The 18,824-nt window shown below is 37.7% G+C and overlaps 3 protein-coding genes across 3 annotated transcripts; 1 reads left to right on the top strand and 2 right to left on the bottom strand.

The window, feature by feature from the left end:
* Nucleotides 1-757: 757 nt before the first annotated feature.
* Nucleotides 758-1,165, bottom strand: LOC120294529 (antifungal protein ginkbilobin-2-like). Its single transcript, XM_039314674.1, has one exon. It carries the CDS (start codon nt 1,163-1,165, stop codon nt 758-760), a length of 408 nt encoding a protein of 135 aa, XP_039170608.1.
* Nucleotides 1,166-8,529: 7,364 nt separating this feature from the next.
* Nucleotides 8,530-12,342, bottom strand: LOC104427940 (protein BEARSKIN1-like). Its single transcript, XM_039314673.1, has 4 exons — nt 12,246-12,342; nt 11,947-12,131; nt 9,941-10,366; nt 8,530-9,161 (listed from the first exon to the last, which is right to left on the bottom strand). The coding sequence occupies exons 1-4, from the start codon at nt 12,340-12,342 to the stop codon at nt 8,982-8,984; spliced, it is 888 nt and encodes a 295-aa protein (XP_039170607.1). The 3' UTR covers nt 8,530-8,981.
* An 815-nt stretch (nt 12,343-13,157) lies between these two features.
* Nucleotides 13,158-14,314, top strand: LOC104452256 (NAC domain-containing protein 83). The gene is made up of 2 exons (XM_010066752.2): nt 13,158-13,559; nt 14,087-14,314. The coding sequence occupies exons 1-2, from the start codon at nt 13,158-13,160 to the stop codon at nt 14,312-14,314; spliced, it is 630 nt and encodes a 209-aa protein (XP_010065054.2).
* The last annotated feature ends 4,510 nt before the right edge of the window (nt 14,315-18,824 follow it).

Below are 18,824 nucleotides of genomic sequence, written 5' to 3'. Positions count from 1 at the left end.
GCACTTTGCAGCGATCCCGTTATGAAGACATTTCCAAACTGGACGCGGATTTGTTTAGTCTAGCTTCCAATTTCCAAATCCGTTTCCAACCTTTCTCATCCCCTGTTGATTCTTGTCATGTATCAGCAATCTCATAAGCTGACTTCAGTGAGAACTGAGAAGTCCCCAGTCCTAGACTTGTTCCAGTGGTCTGTATTGGTATCATCTGGTTGATAACAAAAGGGTGCCGTATAAACAGCACTAAGGATGTGTCAAATGATCACTCACTTTCTTGCTTAGCTCATCCTCCGACATTGGCCCTTGCAGTGCACGAACTGGATATGCATTTCATGATCAGTTTCTGTCCAAATTCCCAGGAACTTACAGGCGACTAGTGTTTTTCTGATGAAGTCCTTGTCAAGCCCATCGTAAGCTTTCTTGAGGTCGTCTTTCATAGCCCCATGATAATCAAAACTAAATGACAATATAATCGCAAAGACATTGATGAGTCACTCGAATAAGGTTTCAGTAATGGATAACCTACAGACTACCGAAAAAAGTCTTGGTTATTGCCAACAAATGACTCGGAAATCATGTGACCAATGATTTCTTTTTACCAACAATTTTCTTGATGCTCAATCGAAGAGTTTTTTTTGTATGTTAATCATCATCCAGCATGCATTGCTGTTATTTGGAACCAAAGTACTCACACAAACTCTGCCAAGGGATTAAAACTCCCGAGGCAATAATTTTCCGTGTCCTCATATAAGGCCACAGCTTATATAGGTGATTCATCGAACACGTAATCCTCGTACCTCATCCTACAGGCCACTAGCTGGACTTGAGCCCCGACAGCATTTAGACATTGACGCGTTATGGTTTGAAGAGCAAGGTGCGTGCAATTGTAGCAGTTGGGTTGCGAGAGCTTCCAGTGACAGTCTCCGTGTCCATAGACAGTCTGCTCGCTGCCCGGACGCTGGTTGTAATATCCATAGGCCCACATAGGCGTCTCCTGAACTAGATCTCTCAAAGTTTCGACCACCAGATGTCCGTACTCGGTTGACGGCACGTACATCTGAACGTTACAGATACTGTACATCACGGTCGTGTTCGTAAGACCCCTCACGGTATTGCAAATGCACAGGAGCCTGGTTAAGATGGCTATGATTCTCTGAAACGTCGCCATGCAATGGAGTCTTCGTTGGGAAATTTTCCTCAGGACCTCTTCGTTTCTTGGAACTTGTAGCGTAGCTCAAAAGTCCAAGAACATCGGTACACATTTAAGTCCTTATCCTTTTAGGTTTCTTCGCTATCCTCGTCATATTTCATCCCGAGCTACGCCTCATTCCATCTGAAGACGACAACATGTTACCCAACCCACCTCTGAAAATCCGTGAGGATCGACAGTGCGGTCGAAACCATTCTGGTCTACGATATCTTGACTCGAGTGTCGTCCGAGATTGAGCCGAAAGGGTGCTTGGACGTAATCAATTTTCTTGACGAAAGCAATCGATGGATCTTATGTTATGCGGAGTTCATTGTCTCTGCAACCAAAGCTTATTTAGCTAGAGACGACTGCGTCTCGTGGAGCAACCGTGCGACTGCGAAAATACACGAATAGAATAAGACCACGAAGAAAATGAGGAACCATCACGTGTTGATTAGTGACACTAATCCCCTATGCCATATGATTCTCTCTCTTTTTGAGGCCGCGTAACTTGTTCTCGTGTTCTTCGACAAGAAACTTCAGATTTCTGCTGCCGGAGAATGTTCCGGTGACACTAATCCCCTATGTAGAATTTTATGGGACTCCATTAGTTAGTCTAAAATTCAAACAATTAGAGAATGGCGCAACGCATGAGTTTCATATGAATGTTTCACCACAGCGAGGGATGACGGTATGGCAAGGCCTTAATAAGCATGCGGACCTGAAATGCACGGATGCACTTGAGGAAACCCATGATCGAATATAAGGAGGAGCGAGGAATCAAACCGACATCTCCAGCTCCGATATCATAAAAACATTTTGACAGACTGGTGCAAATTTGCGATACTAATCAATGCTCGTGGGTGCTTTAGTAAACCAAAGATTAAGCAAATAGACGCTACTAATTCAACACCCAACCACAAATAACACGTTACTTGGTAAATTAGTTGAGCAAAGCAATCTACCGATTTTATAAGGAGGACTGCTGACCGCATGAAAAAAATAGTAATTTCCAATTAAGCTGATTCTTTTTTTTTTCCTCATGGAAACTAATTAATTAATTCTTGAACAGTTGTTAGGGATTAATCGATATATGCTTGCTTTTTTATAACGTAGTTGTCTCAATTACATAGTACATATTGCGCTAGGTCGGCGCCTGGCGGTGGCCCAGCAACGTCGAGCCTCGCCGGCCGCTGGGCGAGCTCGGCCGTGCCACCGCCAGGTAGGCATCGCCTGGCGATGGCCCGGCGAGGCCAAGCCTCGCCGCTCGTTGGGCGAGTTCGGCCTCGCCGGATCTGGGTGAGCTCGAGCTCGCCCAACCAAGGCGAGGCCGCCGAGGCCGGCGGCCGGCCAAAAGAAAAAAAGGCCAAAAAAAAAATAAAAAAGAAAATAAGAAAAATAAAAAGAAAATAGAAAAAATAAAATAAAAATATTAAAAAATAAAAGAAATAAAAAAATTATACAAATTTACCAAACGTGTTTGTTCATTTTTATTCCCAGAACAAGTTTACCAAACGCGTTTTTTTGTTCAAAAATTGTTCCTCGGAATAGAAACACTTTTTTTTTCTATTTCTGTTTCCTGGAACAATTTTTAAACAGTAATGTTACCAAACACGCCCAAAGTACTTCTAAATTTTGTTCGAAACAAGTTCGAAACAAGAAACAACTTTTTTTTTTTTTTGTTTACATTTGAAATGTGTTTCTAGGAACAAAAAAATAATTTTGGAACAAAAACGCACACAAACGCGTTTCTGTTCCTTTTTTGTTCCCAGGAACAAAAAAACAAAAAAGTTATTTAAAAATAGAAAAAAAGAAACGAAAACAAACGCAGCCTTACTCTTTCAATATTTGTGCATTTTAGAAGGCTTTAGATATTTCACAGAAAATCAAAGTAAAATATTTTTTAGGGCAGCCCAATTTGGAAAAAGAAAAAGTTAGAACATAAATGTCATCGCAAGTGGAATAATTTTAGTTACTCAACTTGTTGGTAATTACTTCTCCTTTGAAAAAGCAATTATCAATTAGAGTGATAAATGGATAAATTCGCAATGACCAGTTCATCAGATCAAGCCTAATTTGTTATCTAGGCTTATCCATGAATGAAATCACTGATTATAATTTTCCGGAGCAAGTTGAGTGAAGACTTATAACTAGATGTCCTTACTCTATCCCGTTCATAATCACATTCAGGCCTTTGTGATCTGGCTATGGGGCGAGCCCATGGATAGCTAGATCCATGACCGGGTATAGTATGTATCAACGGACCACATAATTGCACTGAGTGGCTTTTTCCCCTTGCTTAGTAACATTATATACCAGCAAGCAATGATTCTTCCTGGTGATAAGTTAGCGGGAAGATATAATTATGACCATAAAAATCCTATATGACTCGCTCAAATCAAATCTAAATCACCACCCATAAGTCATGCCATCTTCATCTTGTTAAAGGAATTCAGTTAAGACAAGCAGTCTTCATGTTTAAATAGTTGGGATCCAATATACACACGTGTGCGCGCGCATATATATATATGGCTAATCAACTAATGAAGATTAAATATGTTGCACATGAGCATACACATATCGGAGCATTGCTTTTGGAATAAGAAAAATGATTGCATTTTTGTAGTGCAACAAATTTTGCACTCTTAATTGTGTAAGCATTTTGAATGAGACTTTGGATTTGGATGGATGTTGAACTTTATTTAGGTTGTATGCACATTAAAAGAAGAATACTAAAGATTCAAAAAGGGATTTTTCTCGAAGAAACATGATGCGAAAGCAATTACGGACAGATCTAATGACCCAGATGTAACCAGTATCCCTAGAGCTGGGACCTCACTAGCAGAAGCCCTCCAAAGCGGAATGCTAGACTAAGCACGACAACAACCGAAGAGACTGTCTTCTCCAGAAAAACTAAAACGACCAGCAACCGCGCATGACACCCGAATCGAAATTCCAGGCTCAACTACTCAAGACCATTTCCACACCGCTTCCATTCATCCATCCAGCCTCAGAAAAAAAACCTAGAAAGGAAGCTCGCATTCGCCCTCCCTCCATTCAATCCCTTCCCAAGCAGCACCAATCAGGCACCGCACGCACATGGACGCCACGACAACCCCGCAAGTCCGGACCCAAAATCCACACGCGGGATCTCAGAAAGGAACGCCATTCCTCATCTCCGCACAACGAGAGCCGAGCGAAGCAATTCACGGATCGACGGAGACGCGTCTCTACGTATGAGCAGAGATTCTCACCATATCGCGGGGGTGTTCATCTTGACAGAGATTTCGCTTCGCGGAAAGCTTGCTGGAAAACGGATTCGGGGGATTTCGAATTTGTAGGGGAAAGTGCGGGAAAATGTGTGAAGCGAATCGAGGGAAAGTGCCGGGTAAGAGATGTGATCCCGCTTTCACGGTTTTGCCCTCCCCCGGTTTCGGGCCATTCAAGAGAATCGCCGCCGGCTCTCGAGGGGCGTCGTTGGAAATTCGCGTCGAGCAAAGAATTTTGAACTGTCTTGCAGGACCGCAAGGACGCGGCAAGCGTAAGAGATGGCCGCACTTGGCGATCTCTGCGTCAGATATTGAGGATTTCATCAATGTAGGAAGGCCAATCGAGCAAAGCTTCATGGATGATGCGACATCCAATGGAATCGTGAATTTACCTGCGTCCACAATCATGGAAGAGGATACTGATGGTGACGACTCTCAATGGATACATAAGTACATTAATTTTGATTAGATAAACGTTTACAATGACCTAAAAGATGGAGTCGTACTGGGTGACTTGCCTCCAACAAGTGATGCTACCACATAAAAGTTCATCCCCACAGTAGTGGAAGCACTTGAGCAATTGTTCAATGAGTCTAGGAGAAATTATGAGGACCGGATTGTCTCTTAAAATTGATGAATTTAAGATGTTGTGATTTTGCCACATTAATATGTGCTAATATTTTTTGTTGGATCCTAATTGCAATTACATGTTAATATTTTGATTAAAGTGAATGGTACCCCATTCCATTGTCATTAGTTCTCCATTCTACATTGTCATCAAACAAAATGTTTTTCTATGCTATATACTGCATGATCGAATTTCATTAATGGCGCACATATAAAAAGGCAATTTACTGAGTTAGCAAGCATTCATAATATATATTCACTATTACATTATATATGTTGAGCTTTTTCATATATACCAAGAGTTAAAATGCAATTTGGAAATCCTAATTTTATTTGAGAATAATGAAGTGATCTCTGCATCCTTATCGAAATATATAAATGAAGATGATTAAAAGAGGCTAGATTCAAGAATCAAGATAAATGTGGAGAGAATGACAAAGATATTGAGATAGCTATTGTCCAGGAATAGCACGATATTCCGTTTTCATTTACCACACCAAAAAGTGATATTTCCTAGTGAGCCCTTGGAACTTGTGTCGATTTGAGAATTTTGCATGCAAATTTTTCTTTAAACGTATTACAGACATACAAGGGCATTACCTCACTTTCATGAGCATTGTAGAGTAAGTTTCGTGAAAAGAAATTATTTGAAAAATATTTTTATACAAAAATATTAATTGATATGTCCATTGAAATTTCAAGAAAAAAAAATCTTTTAATTTTTACTTTCTTGACAAAACATGAATGAACCACTTCCTGATTATTTAGAATAGGGCTTTCGGCGATGCATTTTAACTATTTAAACTTTTTATATGCATAATAGCTTATCATTAATAAAATCTGAGCCACCTAAAAGAAAATAACAACAACAACAACAACAATAATAGGCTATGTATTATATGGATGATGTTGACTAGGTTATTTTGTCTTTCTAATCAAAAGTTTGAGAGAGTATGGGATTCAAACTTTTTAGCATCCACACAACATAATTTTATTAATATAGAAGTATGGTTGACTTGTAATCAAAATATGTCAACTCTTGCTGATGTAAGAATTATAGGTAAGTTTAAAATTTACTTTTTACTAAGACATGTAAAATTCAATAGCTTTATTTTATTTTTACTCCATTCTCATGTAGTGGTGATAATAGATTATTACATTCATTGATATTATATAAATCTTAGTCGGTAAATCAGTGAGTGAGTTGTATAGGAATATTTGGCTAATCCCATGAATCAGTTAAGTTCAAGCCTTTGCTAGTGGACTTAAACGAAAACTAATTAATGAGTTTATAGGTCATTAAGAGAAAATGTTAGACAAGCTTGGAAGGTTTATTAGGGATTCTGACACAATGTGTAGTTGTGCCATAGAAAAAATCCAAATGTTAAAAGAAAACGTAAGCATGGAGATGACAAAAAAAAAAACATAATAGAGTCAAATAATACACGAAAAAATACTTCTTGTTTGAGCTCGGAATGCTCATTCATAAAGCTTAATCCCTTCAAATAAGCGTGAAGCTATAATTATGACCATAAAAATCCTATATGACTAGCTCGGATCAACTCTACATATTCTCAGACAAGTCAAGCCATCTTCATCATGTTTAAGGATTCACACAAGCTGTCTTCATGTTTAAATAGTTTGGATCCAATTTTTTTTCGCTAATTAACTAATGAAGATTAATTTTGTCGGAGATAAGTTTACACATATTGGAGCATTGTCTTTGGAATAAGAAAAATGGTTGCATTTTTGTAGGGCAGCAAACTTTACGCTATAAATTATGTATAAATTATGTAAGCATTTTGAATAAGAGTTTGGATTCGGATGGATGTTGAACTTTCTATAGGTTGTATGCACTTTAAAAGAAGAATAATATACGAAAGATTCAAAAAGGGGTTTTCCTCGAAGAAAGATGACGTGAATGCAAATCTATCTTTTCTTCGTCCACTAAGACATTCTCGTTGTTGAACTCCACCATTCAAATAGAAAAATTGATGACATGTGTTGTCCCTAATTTCAAAATCGACATAGCGATGGGCAGACAACAAGAAGACTGAGGAACCACCTTCTCTCTAATTACTACTAAAACTCTCCAATCTTCAAGGAAGATGAAATTTATAAAGATGAAATTGCAACTAGTTAACGAAATCTTTCTATGTTTTCTGTTTTGAATGCTACTTGTTGTGTTTTCTTTCCTGAATAAATTGTATTTAGTCCATATCACAGGATCGAAATCTCTCAAGTAATATGCATATTTTCCCATAAAAACATAAAACTCAATCGAATGAAAGTGATCAATTAATCATAATTTATCGCGACAATTCCTCTCCATCAATGCAACGATGTTATCTTCTATTTTTGGAAAATGGTAAGGTGGGTACTAACAACATTTATTGAAATTTGGGAGTTAAATGAAGTGTAAAAGGTTATCATTGATCGACGAATGAAGCCAAAAAAACTTCACACGCAACCCAATTTTTTGTTGGGCATTCAACTATCTTCAAATCAAATGAAAGGTTCACATTCCACTCAGAATCAGAAGATGACACATTTAACTGAAGCATTCAAGTTAGAAAAAAGTTGATGACGTTTCTCAAATATTTAATTGAATATTTTCAAATGTTTTAAGTATCTCTCGGATTAAATTAAATTGAATATGTGTATTCCTCAAAAATTATAAATAAATAAAAAAAGTCAAAACTTAAGATTAGAATACTAAAGAGAGGCCTAATTTAACCTAAGCTAAAAATCACGAGACGGTTCATACATGGAGTTAGTAATTTTAAGGGCCACGATACCGACCTATGATTGAAGGCTTAAGCAATTCACACAAAAGGACAAGCATCCATGGAGTTAGTCAAGACTTCAGTTTCAAATTTTGGATATCCATTTTATATATAAATAGTTTAATTTGTAAACAAACCAGATTGAAAACCGTTAATTAGAATAATAATTGGAGGTACATATGTAGATCGTGCCATTCACTCAGTCCTTAATTAATTCGGTTCTATAGAATTAGAATTGAATTCGATCAAATCACCAAATTAAATCATATTAATTATCATAAGAAGACCATAAGCCTAAAAATATCTATATACTTGGTTAATCATACATGTTAACCCACTTATTTTTTCCCGTGACAAAATATCCCGCAGGACCACCGTAGTTTAAGCATATATACCGAATATATTGTCTGATTCGGGTTTTCTATTAGATTGTAATAACAAAAAGTTAATCAGAAACAATTTGATAATTGAATATACAGTCTTATAAGGATAACTTGCAAACCATCTTCTTCACATCACCGCCCAGTCGGAAAAAAATATTACGTAACTGATTATCTAAAACCTAAAGTTTGTACTTCCATGAGAAACTCACACTTGATGATCAAAATCTTAAACACCATATGGATCAGATAGTGTTAATTCTGGTCCGGTCGTCCACGGTTGCGCCGGAGTTGATGCCCTTGCCGCCGCCATCAGAGGTAAGCCATAAAAATCGACATTGTTATGATTATCGTCTGGAGCATCAACAGCTCGTGCCCACGATGATGGAGGCATATCGACCTCTGTTGTGCTTTCATCGAAAGTTTTCTCGGAATAGGTCATTGGATAATTTTTGTTACCGATGCTGTCATGATTGTTGTCTTGCATCAGCAGCTTGGAATGATGAAGACGGAGGTGCATGGACCTTCGTCATGCTACCTTCGAAGGTTATCACGGATGGCGTCACGGGATAATCATGATGAATGATCTTGCTTCAGGATTGATGCATTGGCTCATTCCGGACTTGGTTCGATGGGGTGTTACTAACCATAGACATAGGCATTGGACGTACGTTTCACATTTGACGATGGGTTACGTTGTTAACGTTGATGGGGTAATCCCACAGCGCTAAATTCACAATCGGCGGCTTCGAGGTATGGGCTTCGGAACGATGGATAAATGTCGAGGGGAAATAGAATTTTCCATTTGTTTAACCTTTTTTCCTCGGGGATGTTCTTTGGTCAATCCGATCATTATCACTTCCGAACCCCTCTTCTCCGCCATTTCGAGGTTGGTGATTGCACACACGACTAACTGCCCAAGGAAGATAAAAGTGAGAAAAGGTCAGTGAGATGTATACGGAAATAGAGAAATTAAATTAAACAAAAGTTAGGAGAGGAAAGATATTAACGAAGAATTGTAATATGATTGTAGTTGTGATAAAGATTGAAGTAACAGAAAAGAACAATGCCTAACACGCAGCAACAGATAAAAAGAAAAAAAAAAAAAACGTTGAAATCTTAATTGAAAATATTCTATGGTATGAGTTAGAAATTTAAATTATTAGATAAAATAAATAAATTGAATATATTAATTTGAAAGATGAAAGTAATATTTAAATATAACACACATAGGTTGTATTTGACTTAAGACTCAAACGTGAAAATATAAAATACAAAAATCAAATAGGAACCGGATCTTTTGTTTTGATATCGAAATAAGAAAGATCAAAATAGGAAAGATGACATTAAGCTATTCTAAAATGTTAAAGTACCATATGAAAGCATAGTTTAACTATTTAAATGTAACAAAAATAACCTGAAGAAAAGAAAAAAGGGTGTACTAAATCATTATATGAAAATTGTGTGGCAAAGCTTGAGTAAGTTATAACAGAAAATAACTTGCAAAGGATGACAAAAAATAGTATGAACAGGTAGTAGTTTTTCACATTCCATGGTAATAATCCTCAAGAGTAACATCATTCAGCTATGCTTTCTGCCGAAAGGGTTTCTTGAAATTCTTCAAAAAAAATCATGTAGTGAGTTTATTAAATCCATTAACTATAGAAGATTAAATTTGAGAAACCTAAATACCTCTCGACCCTTCATAGAGTGCTCGTGCATGGTCCAACGTCCGTTCTTCGTCTTCTCCCTTCCGGTCAATGACTTGAAAGTGAACAGCTCGTTGTAGCCGACAGTGTCGCCTTGACTGTCCACGATTGTTCGCTTATTTCCGTTGCTCCAAATCCCGGAAACGGCGGTCCTCTTCACCCTAGACTTGATGATCTTCAACCTAGCGAAGACGTAGAAACTTTCCTGTGAGTCCGCATCGAAGATCTCCCAAGGATCGTCATCCCCGTATATGTCGACCACGGGCATGAAAGGAGGAATGGCATCCGAATCCCCCTCCACCTTCTTCGAGAGGTAATGGAAGAAGAGGTCGTTCTCGGATGGGTGGAACCGGTAACGGTTGGCCACCCTTCCATCGGTTTTATCTTCTTTCTCTCCATCATCACTCCTCTCTCAAGAACTCGGTATTCTGGATTACAACGTATTCTGTGCGCGTACATGTGATTTTTTTTTTGGCAATGTGGATGCACTTAAATACATATGTGAGTTTTGGCGGTGCGCAAGGTGGATATACCTTTTGGGAAATTTAAATGTAAGCAGATTCTAATAGGAAATTTGAAGTTTGTGCTCTAGAAGCGCCACATCTATAAACTTCCCAAACCACGATCATAATGAAATGAAGATAAATTTTACATTTATTGATAATCCATCAACGCACAACTTTGTGGATATATTAGATGCATTATCTCCTACTGCCATCTGCTTTTCTCATCAACAACGTAGTTAATGTTATTTGGCTAATAAGCCAGAAAAAAAAAAAGAAGATCCCAATAGGAAAATAGCTTGACCTAACCAAACTCAAAGGTTAATTATATTTTTATTAAAAATCGATTTTGGGGCAAAATCACGTCGTTTTGCACATTCATTATTAACTAGGCAGTTCCGGAAAGTCATGTAGACCAATTCACTTTTAAAATAATGCTACATCATATTTGCAGCAGTCCTTGTTGAAATTAGCACTTAAGTGTCCCAATTTTCTAAAAAAGTAACATTTAAATATGCATTTTCGAACTTTTGACATTAAAGTGTTTACTTGTACCGGGTTTTGGCACTCTCAATATACTTTGTCCCAGCTCTTGTGGATGTAAGAATTATGAATAAGTTGTCAAATTTACTTTTCACTGGATGTATAAAATTTCAATAAATTCTATATTTATATATTTTTTGCTTTTTAATCCATTCTTATCTTCATTCTCATGTAGAAATTACAATAGATTCTTCCATTCAATCTTAGTTGATAAATCAATTAGTGAATTGTAAAGGAACACTCTGCTAATCTCATGAATCAATTAAATCCGAGCCTTTATACGTGGACTTGACCCAAAACAAATTAATGAGTTTATCTGTCATTAAGAGAAAATTTTAGACGAGTTTCAAAGGTTTATTAGAGGTTTTGACACAATATGTAGTATTGCCATAGAAAAACATTCAAATGTTTAAAGAAAGCGAAAGCATGGAGATGACAAAAAACTTAACAGAGTCAATCAATACATGAGAGATTGATTTCTTTTTTAAGCTGGAGTGCTCATTCATAAACCTGACCCTTTCAAATAAGCGGAAGATATAATTATGACCATAAATATCCCATATGACTAGCTCGGATCAAATCTAAGTCACCCCAGATCAGTCAAGCCATCTTCATCTTGTTGGAGGAATTCAGTTAAGACAAGCCGTCTTCATGTTTAAATAGTTTGGATCTATATATATTTGGCTAATCAACTAATGAAGATTAAATATGTTGCACACGAGGATACACATATCGGAGCATTATTTTTGGAATAAGAAAAATGATTGCATTTTTGTAGTGCAACAATTTTTACACTGTTTATTGTATAAGCATTTTGAATGAGACTTTGAATTTGGATGGATGTTGAACTTTATTTAGGTCGTATACACTTTAGAAGAAGAGTAATATACTAAAGATTTAAGAAGGGGTTTCCCTCGAAGAAAGATGATGCGAAAGCAATTACGGACAGATCTGATGACCCAGACGCAACCAGCATCCCTAGAGCTAGGACCTCACTAGCAGAAGCCCTCCCAAAGCGGAACGCTAGACTAAGCACGACAACAACCGAAGAGACTGTCTTCTCCAGAAAAACTAAACCGATCAGCAACCGCGCATAACCAGACAGCCGAATTGAAATTCCAGGCTCAACTACTCAAGACCATTTCCACACCGCTTCCATTCATCCATCCAGCCTCAGAAAAAAGACCTAGAAAGGAAGCTTGCATTCGCCCTTCCTCCGTTCCATCCCTGACCAAGCAGCACCAATCAGGCACTGGACGCCCATGGACGCCACGAGAACCCCGCAAATCCGGACCAAAAATCCGCACGCACGATCTGAGAAAGGAACACCATTCCTCATCTTCGCACAACGCGAGCCGAGCAAAGCAATTCACGGATCGATAAATAAGTAAATAAATAAACTAAGGGCGAACGACATCGCGAACCCAAATGCCTAAAGATCTGGAGATCGACGGAGACGCGTCTCTACAGATGAACAGAGATTCTCACCATATCGGAGGTGTTCATCTTGACAGAGATTTCGCTTCGCGGAAAGCTTGCCGGAAAATGGATTCGGAGGTTTCGAATTTGTGGGGGAAAGGGGAAGCGCGTGGGGATTGCGAAGCGAGTCGAGGGGAGGAAAGTGATCCGCTTTTACGGATTTGCCCTCCCCCTGTTTCCGGCCCTTCGAGAGAATCGCCGTCTGCTCTCCAGGGGCGTCGTTGGAAATTCGCGTCGAGCAGAAAATTTTGAACTTTCTTGCAGGACGCGGCAAGCGGGCCGGGCTCCTCCGGACCTGGGCGTGGGCCTTTTCTTCAGGTTCGGGGTACCGGCTGGACTCTCCGGATTCGCGGATTCAAATCCGAGTCGGGTAAATCGGTTAGCGGATTGGACGAACGGTCGAGCGGTGCTTGAGGCAGATGGGCGGCGCGATCAACGGCCGGGATGATCAAATCCATATCCGACTAGGGAATAAAAAATAAAGTGCAATATCTCTAACTGCAATTACGTCTCCTCCTCGTCGGGTTTGGTTTACGTTATTTGGCTTATTTTATAAATGTACCATCGCCCCCGGCTAAAATAGGAAAGTCGTTAGAGAGCTATATAAGACCATCGTCACGAATTGGAAAGTTTCATATAGTTCTTGAGAGAGAAAAACAGAGAGAGAGAGGAAGAATGGCGGATACGCTTCCCATCGGATATCGATTTTGTCCGTCCGACGAACAAGCCATCTCCTATTGCCTTGCGCCTAAGGTGAAGGGGGAGGTAGTGTTTCCAGAATTCATCCACGAGTTCGATGTGTATGAAAAGGAGCCATGGAAATTCTTCGACAAGAACGCGGAAGAAAGCTTGTACGTCTTCACCAAGCTCAAGATGAAGAAGTCTAGAGTGGAAAGAACGGCAGGTTCGGGATACTGGAGGGGAGCACAAAGCAGTGACGTCAAAGATTGCCATAATAATGTCATCGGTCTAAAGAAACACTTGAACTTTAAAGTGAAAGACGGCTCATCTTCCAATAGCCAAAACACCGAGAAAGGATCTTGGATTATGCATGAGTACTCCGTGCCTAACCAAGAGGTGAGTCGAATTCACTTGTTCTAACTTTGTTAATTTGTTGATACCTCAAGGTTTCTAGTTAATTTCCTACCATAAGAGATGATAGTCCACGTATGGTGTGAATGTCTCTAAGTCGGTATTTTAAGTTATGTATTCCAGGGTTCATTATGTTAACAAATCTAGAAAGCCAAATTTTGAAAGCCATGTGAACCGTAATATATTCCTATGATCAAATATATTCTATTTGTCAGGTTAGAGTTTTTCTCATAACGTTGAGTTGACCATCGTGCCGTAATGAGTCGAATAGTGTGGCCTTTATAATCTAGGGTTTCATCGTGAAAGAAAATCTGGAAAACCTACTAGGTGTCCTATTTCTTTTTTTTCGTTCTTTGAAAGCCACGTTAATCGCAATGCATTCATGAAATTTTTTATTTTTTTTTGGTCGGTGCATTCATGTAATTAACTCAGTATCCATTATCCATAGCTTTATTTGATAAAATAGCATAATTTTTTACACCTTGTTATTTTCTTTAATACATAAACTGCAGATTGTTATGTGCAAAATCCGATTTAAAGAGAAGAAAGCAGTGGAAAACAAGGCACTACAATATTTCTCAGCACGCCTATCGGAATTAGAGAAAATCATTGGCTTAAGGATTCTTCCGACTTCAACAACGAAATCGATGCACGTCGCGAAGACATCAACATGGAACCATCAGAGAGAATGTCACTGTTTTCGGGTCCTCATGCTGAGTGGCATCTACTGGACTGCATAGATTCAAAAGGGAACGCATGGGCTCTAGCATCTCACCCACACTTGGCGACTAGGCCAATCGAGCAAAGCTTCATGGACAATGCAACATCCAATGGAATCGCGAATTCACTTGCATCCACAATCATGGAAGAGGATATCAATGGTGACGGCCTTCAATGGATACATAGCAACATTAGTTTTGATTAGACAAAAGTCTATGAGGACCCAAATGACAGCATCATATTAGGTGGCTTGCCTCCAACAACCAACGCTACCACATAAAAGTTTGGCCCCATAGTAGTGCAATGCATTATATGAACCAAATTGTCTTTTAAAATCAACGTATGTAAGACGTTGTGATTTTGCCACATTAATATGTGCTAATATTTTCATCAAATCCCAATCTCGATTACGTGTTTAAATGCTGTTTAAAGTGAGGAGTATCCCATTCCATTGTCATTAGTTCTCCATTCTACATTGTCATTAAATAATATGTTTTTCTATGTTGCATAATCGAATTTCATTAAGAGCTCTCATATAAAAAGGCAAATTACCTAGTCAGCAAGCATCATATTATATATGCATTATTACATTATATATGTTGAGCTTTCTTATATATACAAAGAGTTAAAATGTAATATGGAAATCCCTAATTTAACTTAAGACTAATAAAATGATCCATACATGCTTATCGATATATAAATAAATAAAAAAAGATAAAAGATACTAGATTCAAGAATCAAGATAGACGCAGATTGAATGACAAAGATATTGGGATAACTATCGTCCAAGAATAGCATGTCATTCCGTTTTCATTTACTTTACACAAAAGTGGTGTTTCCTAGTACACCTTGACAACTTCTGATGATTGGAGAATGTCCCATGCAAATTTTTTCACTAAATGTATAACTAACGTACAAGTCTATCCTTCAATTCTTACAAAAATTAATGAATGAAAAATATTTTCATCCTCCACAAATTTATTTAGATATAAATTATTGTTGATGATAAAAATATATTTCATTGGCTAACTATTTCAAACGACAACAAGCGATCCTTTTTTGGAAAGTATTTTTTAAATTATTTATTTTCTTAAAATAAACGAAGCCTTACTTGTAGTTAGAGATCAAAAAATTATTATAATACTATACTTTGTATATAGTGTTGGCCCACATTTTTCTTCCTCGGACCTTCTAAATCTATTATACTTCAAAAGAACGTCATACATACTCTCTCCAATATCTCCAACCACTAAAAACGGTTAGTGTTTGCATATCCACATCCATCTCCAATATAATGCAAGTTTATTTCATATACAAAAATATTAATTCATATGTACATTGAAATTTAAAAAAAAAAAAATTTAATTTTACTTTCTTGACAAAGCATTTGCGAACCACTTCCTGATTATTAAGTTAAATTAGGGCTTTCATCTATGCATTTTAACTATTTTAACTTTATATGCATAAAAAGCTCATAATTAATAAAATCTAAGCCTCCTAAAAATAATCATAATAATAGGGTATGTACAATATAGATGATGCTGACTAGGCATTGTGCATTTGAAACTCTTAGTGAGTATGGGATTCAAACTTATTAGCATCAATACATCGTAGCTTTATTAATATAGAAGAATGGTTGACTGGTAATGAAACCATGTCAACTCTTGTGAGGTGCAGACACTACAAGTATCAAAATTTGATACGAGATAACACTTAAATATCAAAAGTTTCAAAAAGTACCCTTAAGTACCAAAAATTGGAGAATAATAGAACACTTAAATACTAATGGTGAGAAATTCTAGCCATACGGCTAACATGACATGTTCAGCGACTTCTTTCACCATCATGGCAATCTTTAAAAAAAAAAAAAAAAAAGAATCATGCACGTGGCAATTCTTAAAAAAAAAAAATTGTCCACATCAATAAAAAGCCCCTAAAATTAATATTTAATATAAATATTAATTAAAATTAATTTTTAAAACTATGTTATTTTAAAGAAAAAGGTGAGCAATAGGTTTAGCGAGGGTTATGGAATTCCTCGTTGCCACCACCCATCATTATTGAAAAGAGCTGGCGACAGTGCCCGATGACCCTAGCCAACCACTAGCGAGAGCCTATTAGCTCTCGCCCAATCAGGCCAAGGCCCGCTAGCTCCCTGAGCGCCATAGCCAGCGGCCCGACAACCCTTGGCCCAACTGGGTGTGGGCTAGCAACCTTCGTTGGATTTAGGGGAGGATCACAACCCTCACCCCAGATTTGGACGAGGGCTAGTAGGCCCTCGTTAGTGGTTGGCTAGGGTCGCACAACCTTTGCTTAGGGCCCAATGACCCTAGCTAACCCTCGCCCCTCCATTGCAGGTCCTTTTCAGTGATGGCTAGGAGGAGGGGGCGACAGCAAGGGCTTCCAAAACCCTTGCCAAACGCTACTACATCTTCTTTTTTAATTAGTCTTTTAATTTAATTTAATTAATATTTTTATTAAAAATTGATTTGGGACAAAATCACATCGTTTTGCACATTGATTATTAACTAGGCAATTCCGAAAAGTCATGTAGACCAATTCACTTTTAAAATAATGCTAAGTTAGATTTACAGCGGTCCTTGTCGAAATTGGCACTTAACTATCCCAATTTTCAAAATAATAATAATAATAATAACATTTAAGTATGCATTTTCGAACTTTTGACACTAAAATGTCTATTTGTGCTAAATTTTAGCACTCTCAGTATACTTTGTCCCAGATAAGTAATATGGTTTACAAATTCCAACCGGCTTTAATCACCCACAGCAAAACCAAATCATTCTTTTCCTAAAATTGATGGGTTCGGAACCTAAATCACGGATTGTGTGTAAATACGACCTATTTTTAATAATTTGGTGTAAGTAATTTTAGTACATTAGCAATTTTGCTGACGTGTTACTAAGTACGAACTATTTCATAAAACTGAATGCTTTTCCTTTTTCTTTCCGAATAGCGAGCGAATGGTATCCAGACAGTTTCCGCGCACCTTCACCTCTTAGAGGGATCTCAGTCCCTTATATCAGCCTCCCGCATCCAAAATCTTGCTCCTTTCAACAGGGGAAGACTGAATAAATTCCCTTATCATTAAAGGCAACACCCTAAATGGTAAATCCAGAACGAGAACTAAACGTCTCCTCTTTCTTCGGGGCATATCTCTCAACTCCTCCGAAAGCATTCTCAAAAGATATATTCACGTTCACTTTTCGACAGCGCTCGTGAATCCCCTGTTCATGTAAAGCGTGCAGAAGAAGAAGAAGAAGAGACAAAACAAGAGTAAAATAATTTTGACTTCTGGTCATTGTGCGGGCATCCGGCACCACGATTCGCAGGAACCGGAAAGCACCTTTTGGGGCTGCGGCTCTTTTAGCTTTGCTCGTCTCTTTCATGGTTTCCAATGCCACGGAGATGCTGCGCGTGTCGGTGGACGCGTGACGCGGAGCGCCTCTCTTTTCATGGGCATACATATATATAAGTACTGTGAGGGGAATCTCTCAGTGCTTTACAAAAGCTGCTCAACAGTGACGAAGATCTTTAGCTTCCCGAAAAGAAAGTTTTCTTTGTCAGCCGATGCCAACCCGTCCGGGAAAAGGGATTTGATAGGACCGTGCGTCTGCCTTTCTTTGTGGATTTGGCAGGCAAGATTGGCTTACTCTTGAAGATTTTAGAGAGCGTGGAGAATCTAATTCCTCATTGAGATTGGTTTTTTTAGTTTCATCTAAATTCGTCTAGGCTCGACTTGAATTTTTGGCTAGTTTATGAAATGACCGTGGATATAGAATTTGCAGATCAGGTACTCGCCCTTATGTAACTGGCAAGACCTATTTGAAGTATCTCATGATTGTGATGGTCATTTGAAGTCTAAGGTCATTTATGATAGTTTTTGTAAGATTAGAGTGAAGTTTCTTGAAAACTCTTGCAATTTGTTAGTTCAATCAATCAGTTTGTGGGGAAAGTTTCCATTGTACAGCTCGTTTTATTATAAACTCTTCTATCTCTCCTCCTCTTCGAGATATATTTAATGCATCATTTATATCATTGGACCCTATTAAAATTAATAAAACTTATAAATACAATTTGTTTGATTTTCATAAAATTATAATGACTATATATGAGTTCTTCGTAGGAACAAACTTACAAAATACATTTTCTTCAAAAGGGCCGCTTATAAAACTCAATATATTTCTTTTGTAATTTAATGTAATCTAATCCACAACCATTCTCACATATTGAAGACTCTGTGTCTCCTTTCATTTTAGTTTATGGGAGAATAATGCATATACGATGATATTATTATTATTATTATTACTTTCATTGCATTACTTAGGATTGTACAAAACTAATTGTCCAAACTAGACTAAATTGGCCAATTGAATTTGATTCTTAGAAGCGTCGTTCTAGTTCCTAGTTCCTAAAAACAGAACCGGTGTTCGGGTAATCCGATTCTCAATTCCAAAGGAAAACGGATTGAACTAACTAAATATATATTTTTTTCTTTTTAATTTCTTTAAA

The sequence above is a fragment of the Eucalyptus grandis genome, chromosome 6, assembly GCF_016545825.1.
Source record: "Eucalyptus grandis isolate ANBG69807.140 chromosome 6, ASM1654582v1, whole genome shotgun sequence".
Classification (NCBI taxonomy): domain Eukaryota; kingdom Viridiplantae; phylum Streptophyta; class Magnoliopsida; order Myrtales; family Myrtaceae; genus Eucalyptus; species Eucalyptus grandis.
The sequence above is the reverse complement of the archived record's forward strand: the minus strand, read 5'-3'. Positions and strand labels throughout refer to the sequence as shown.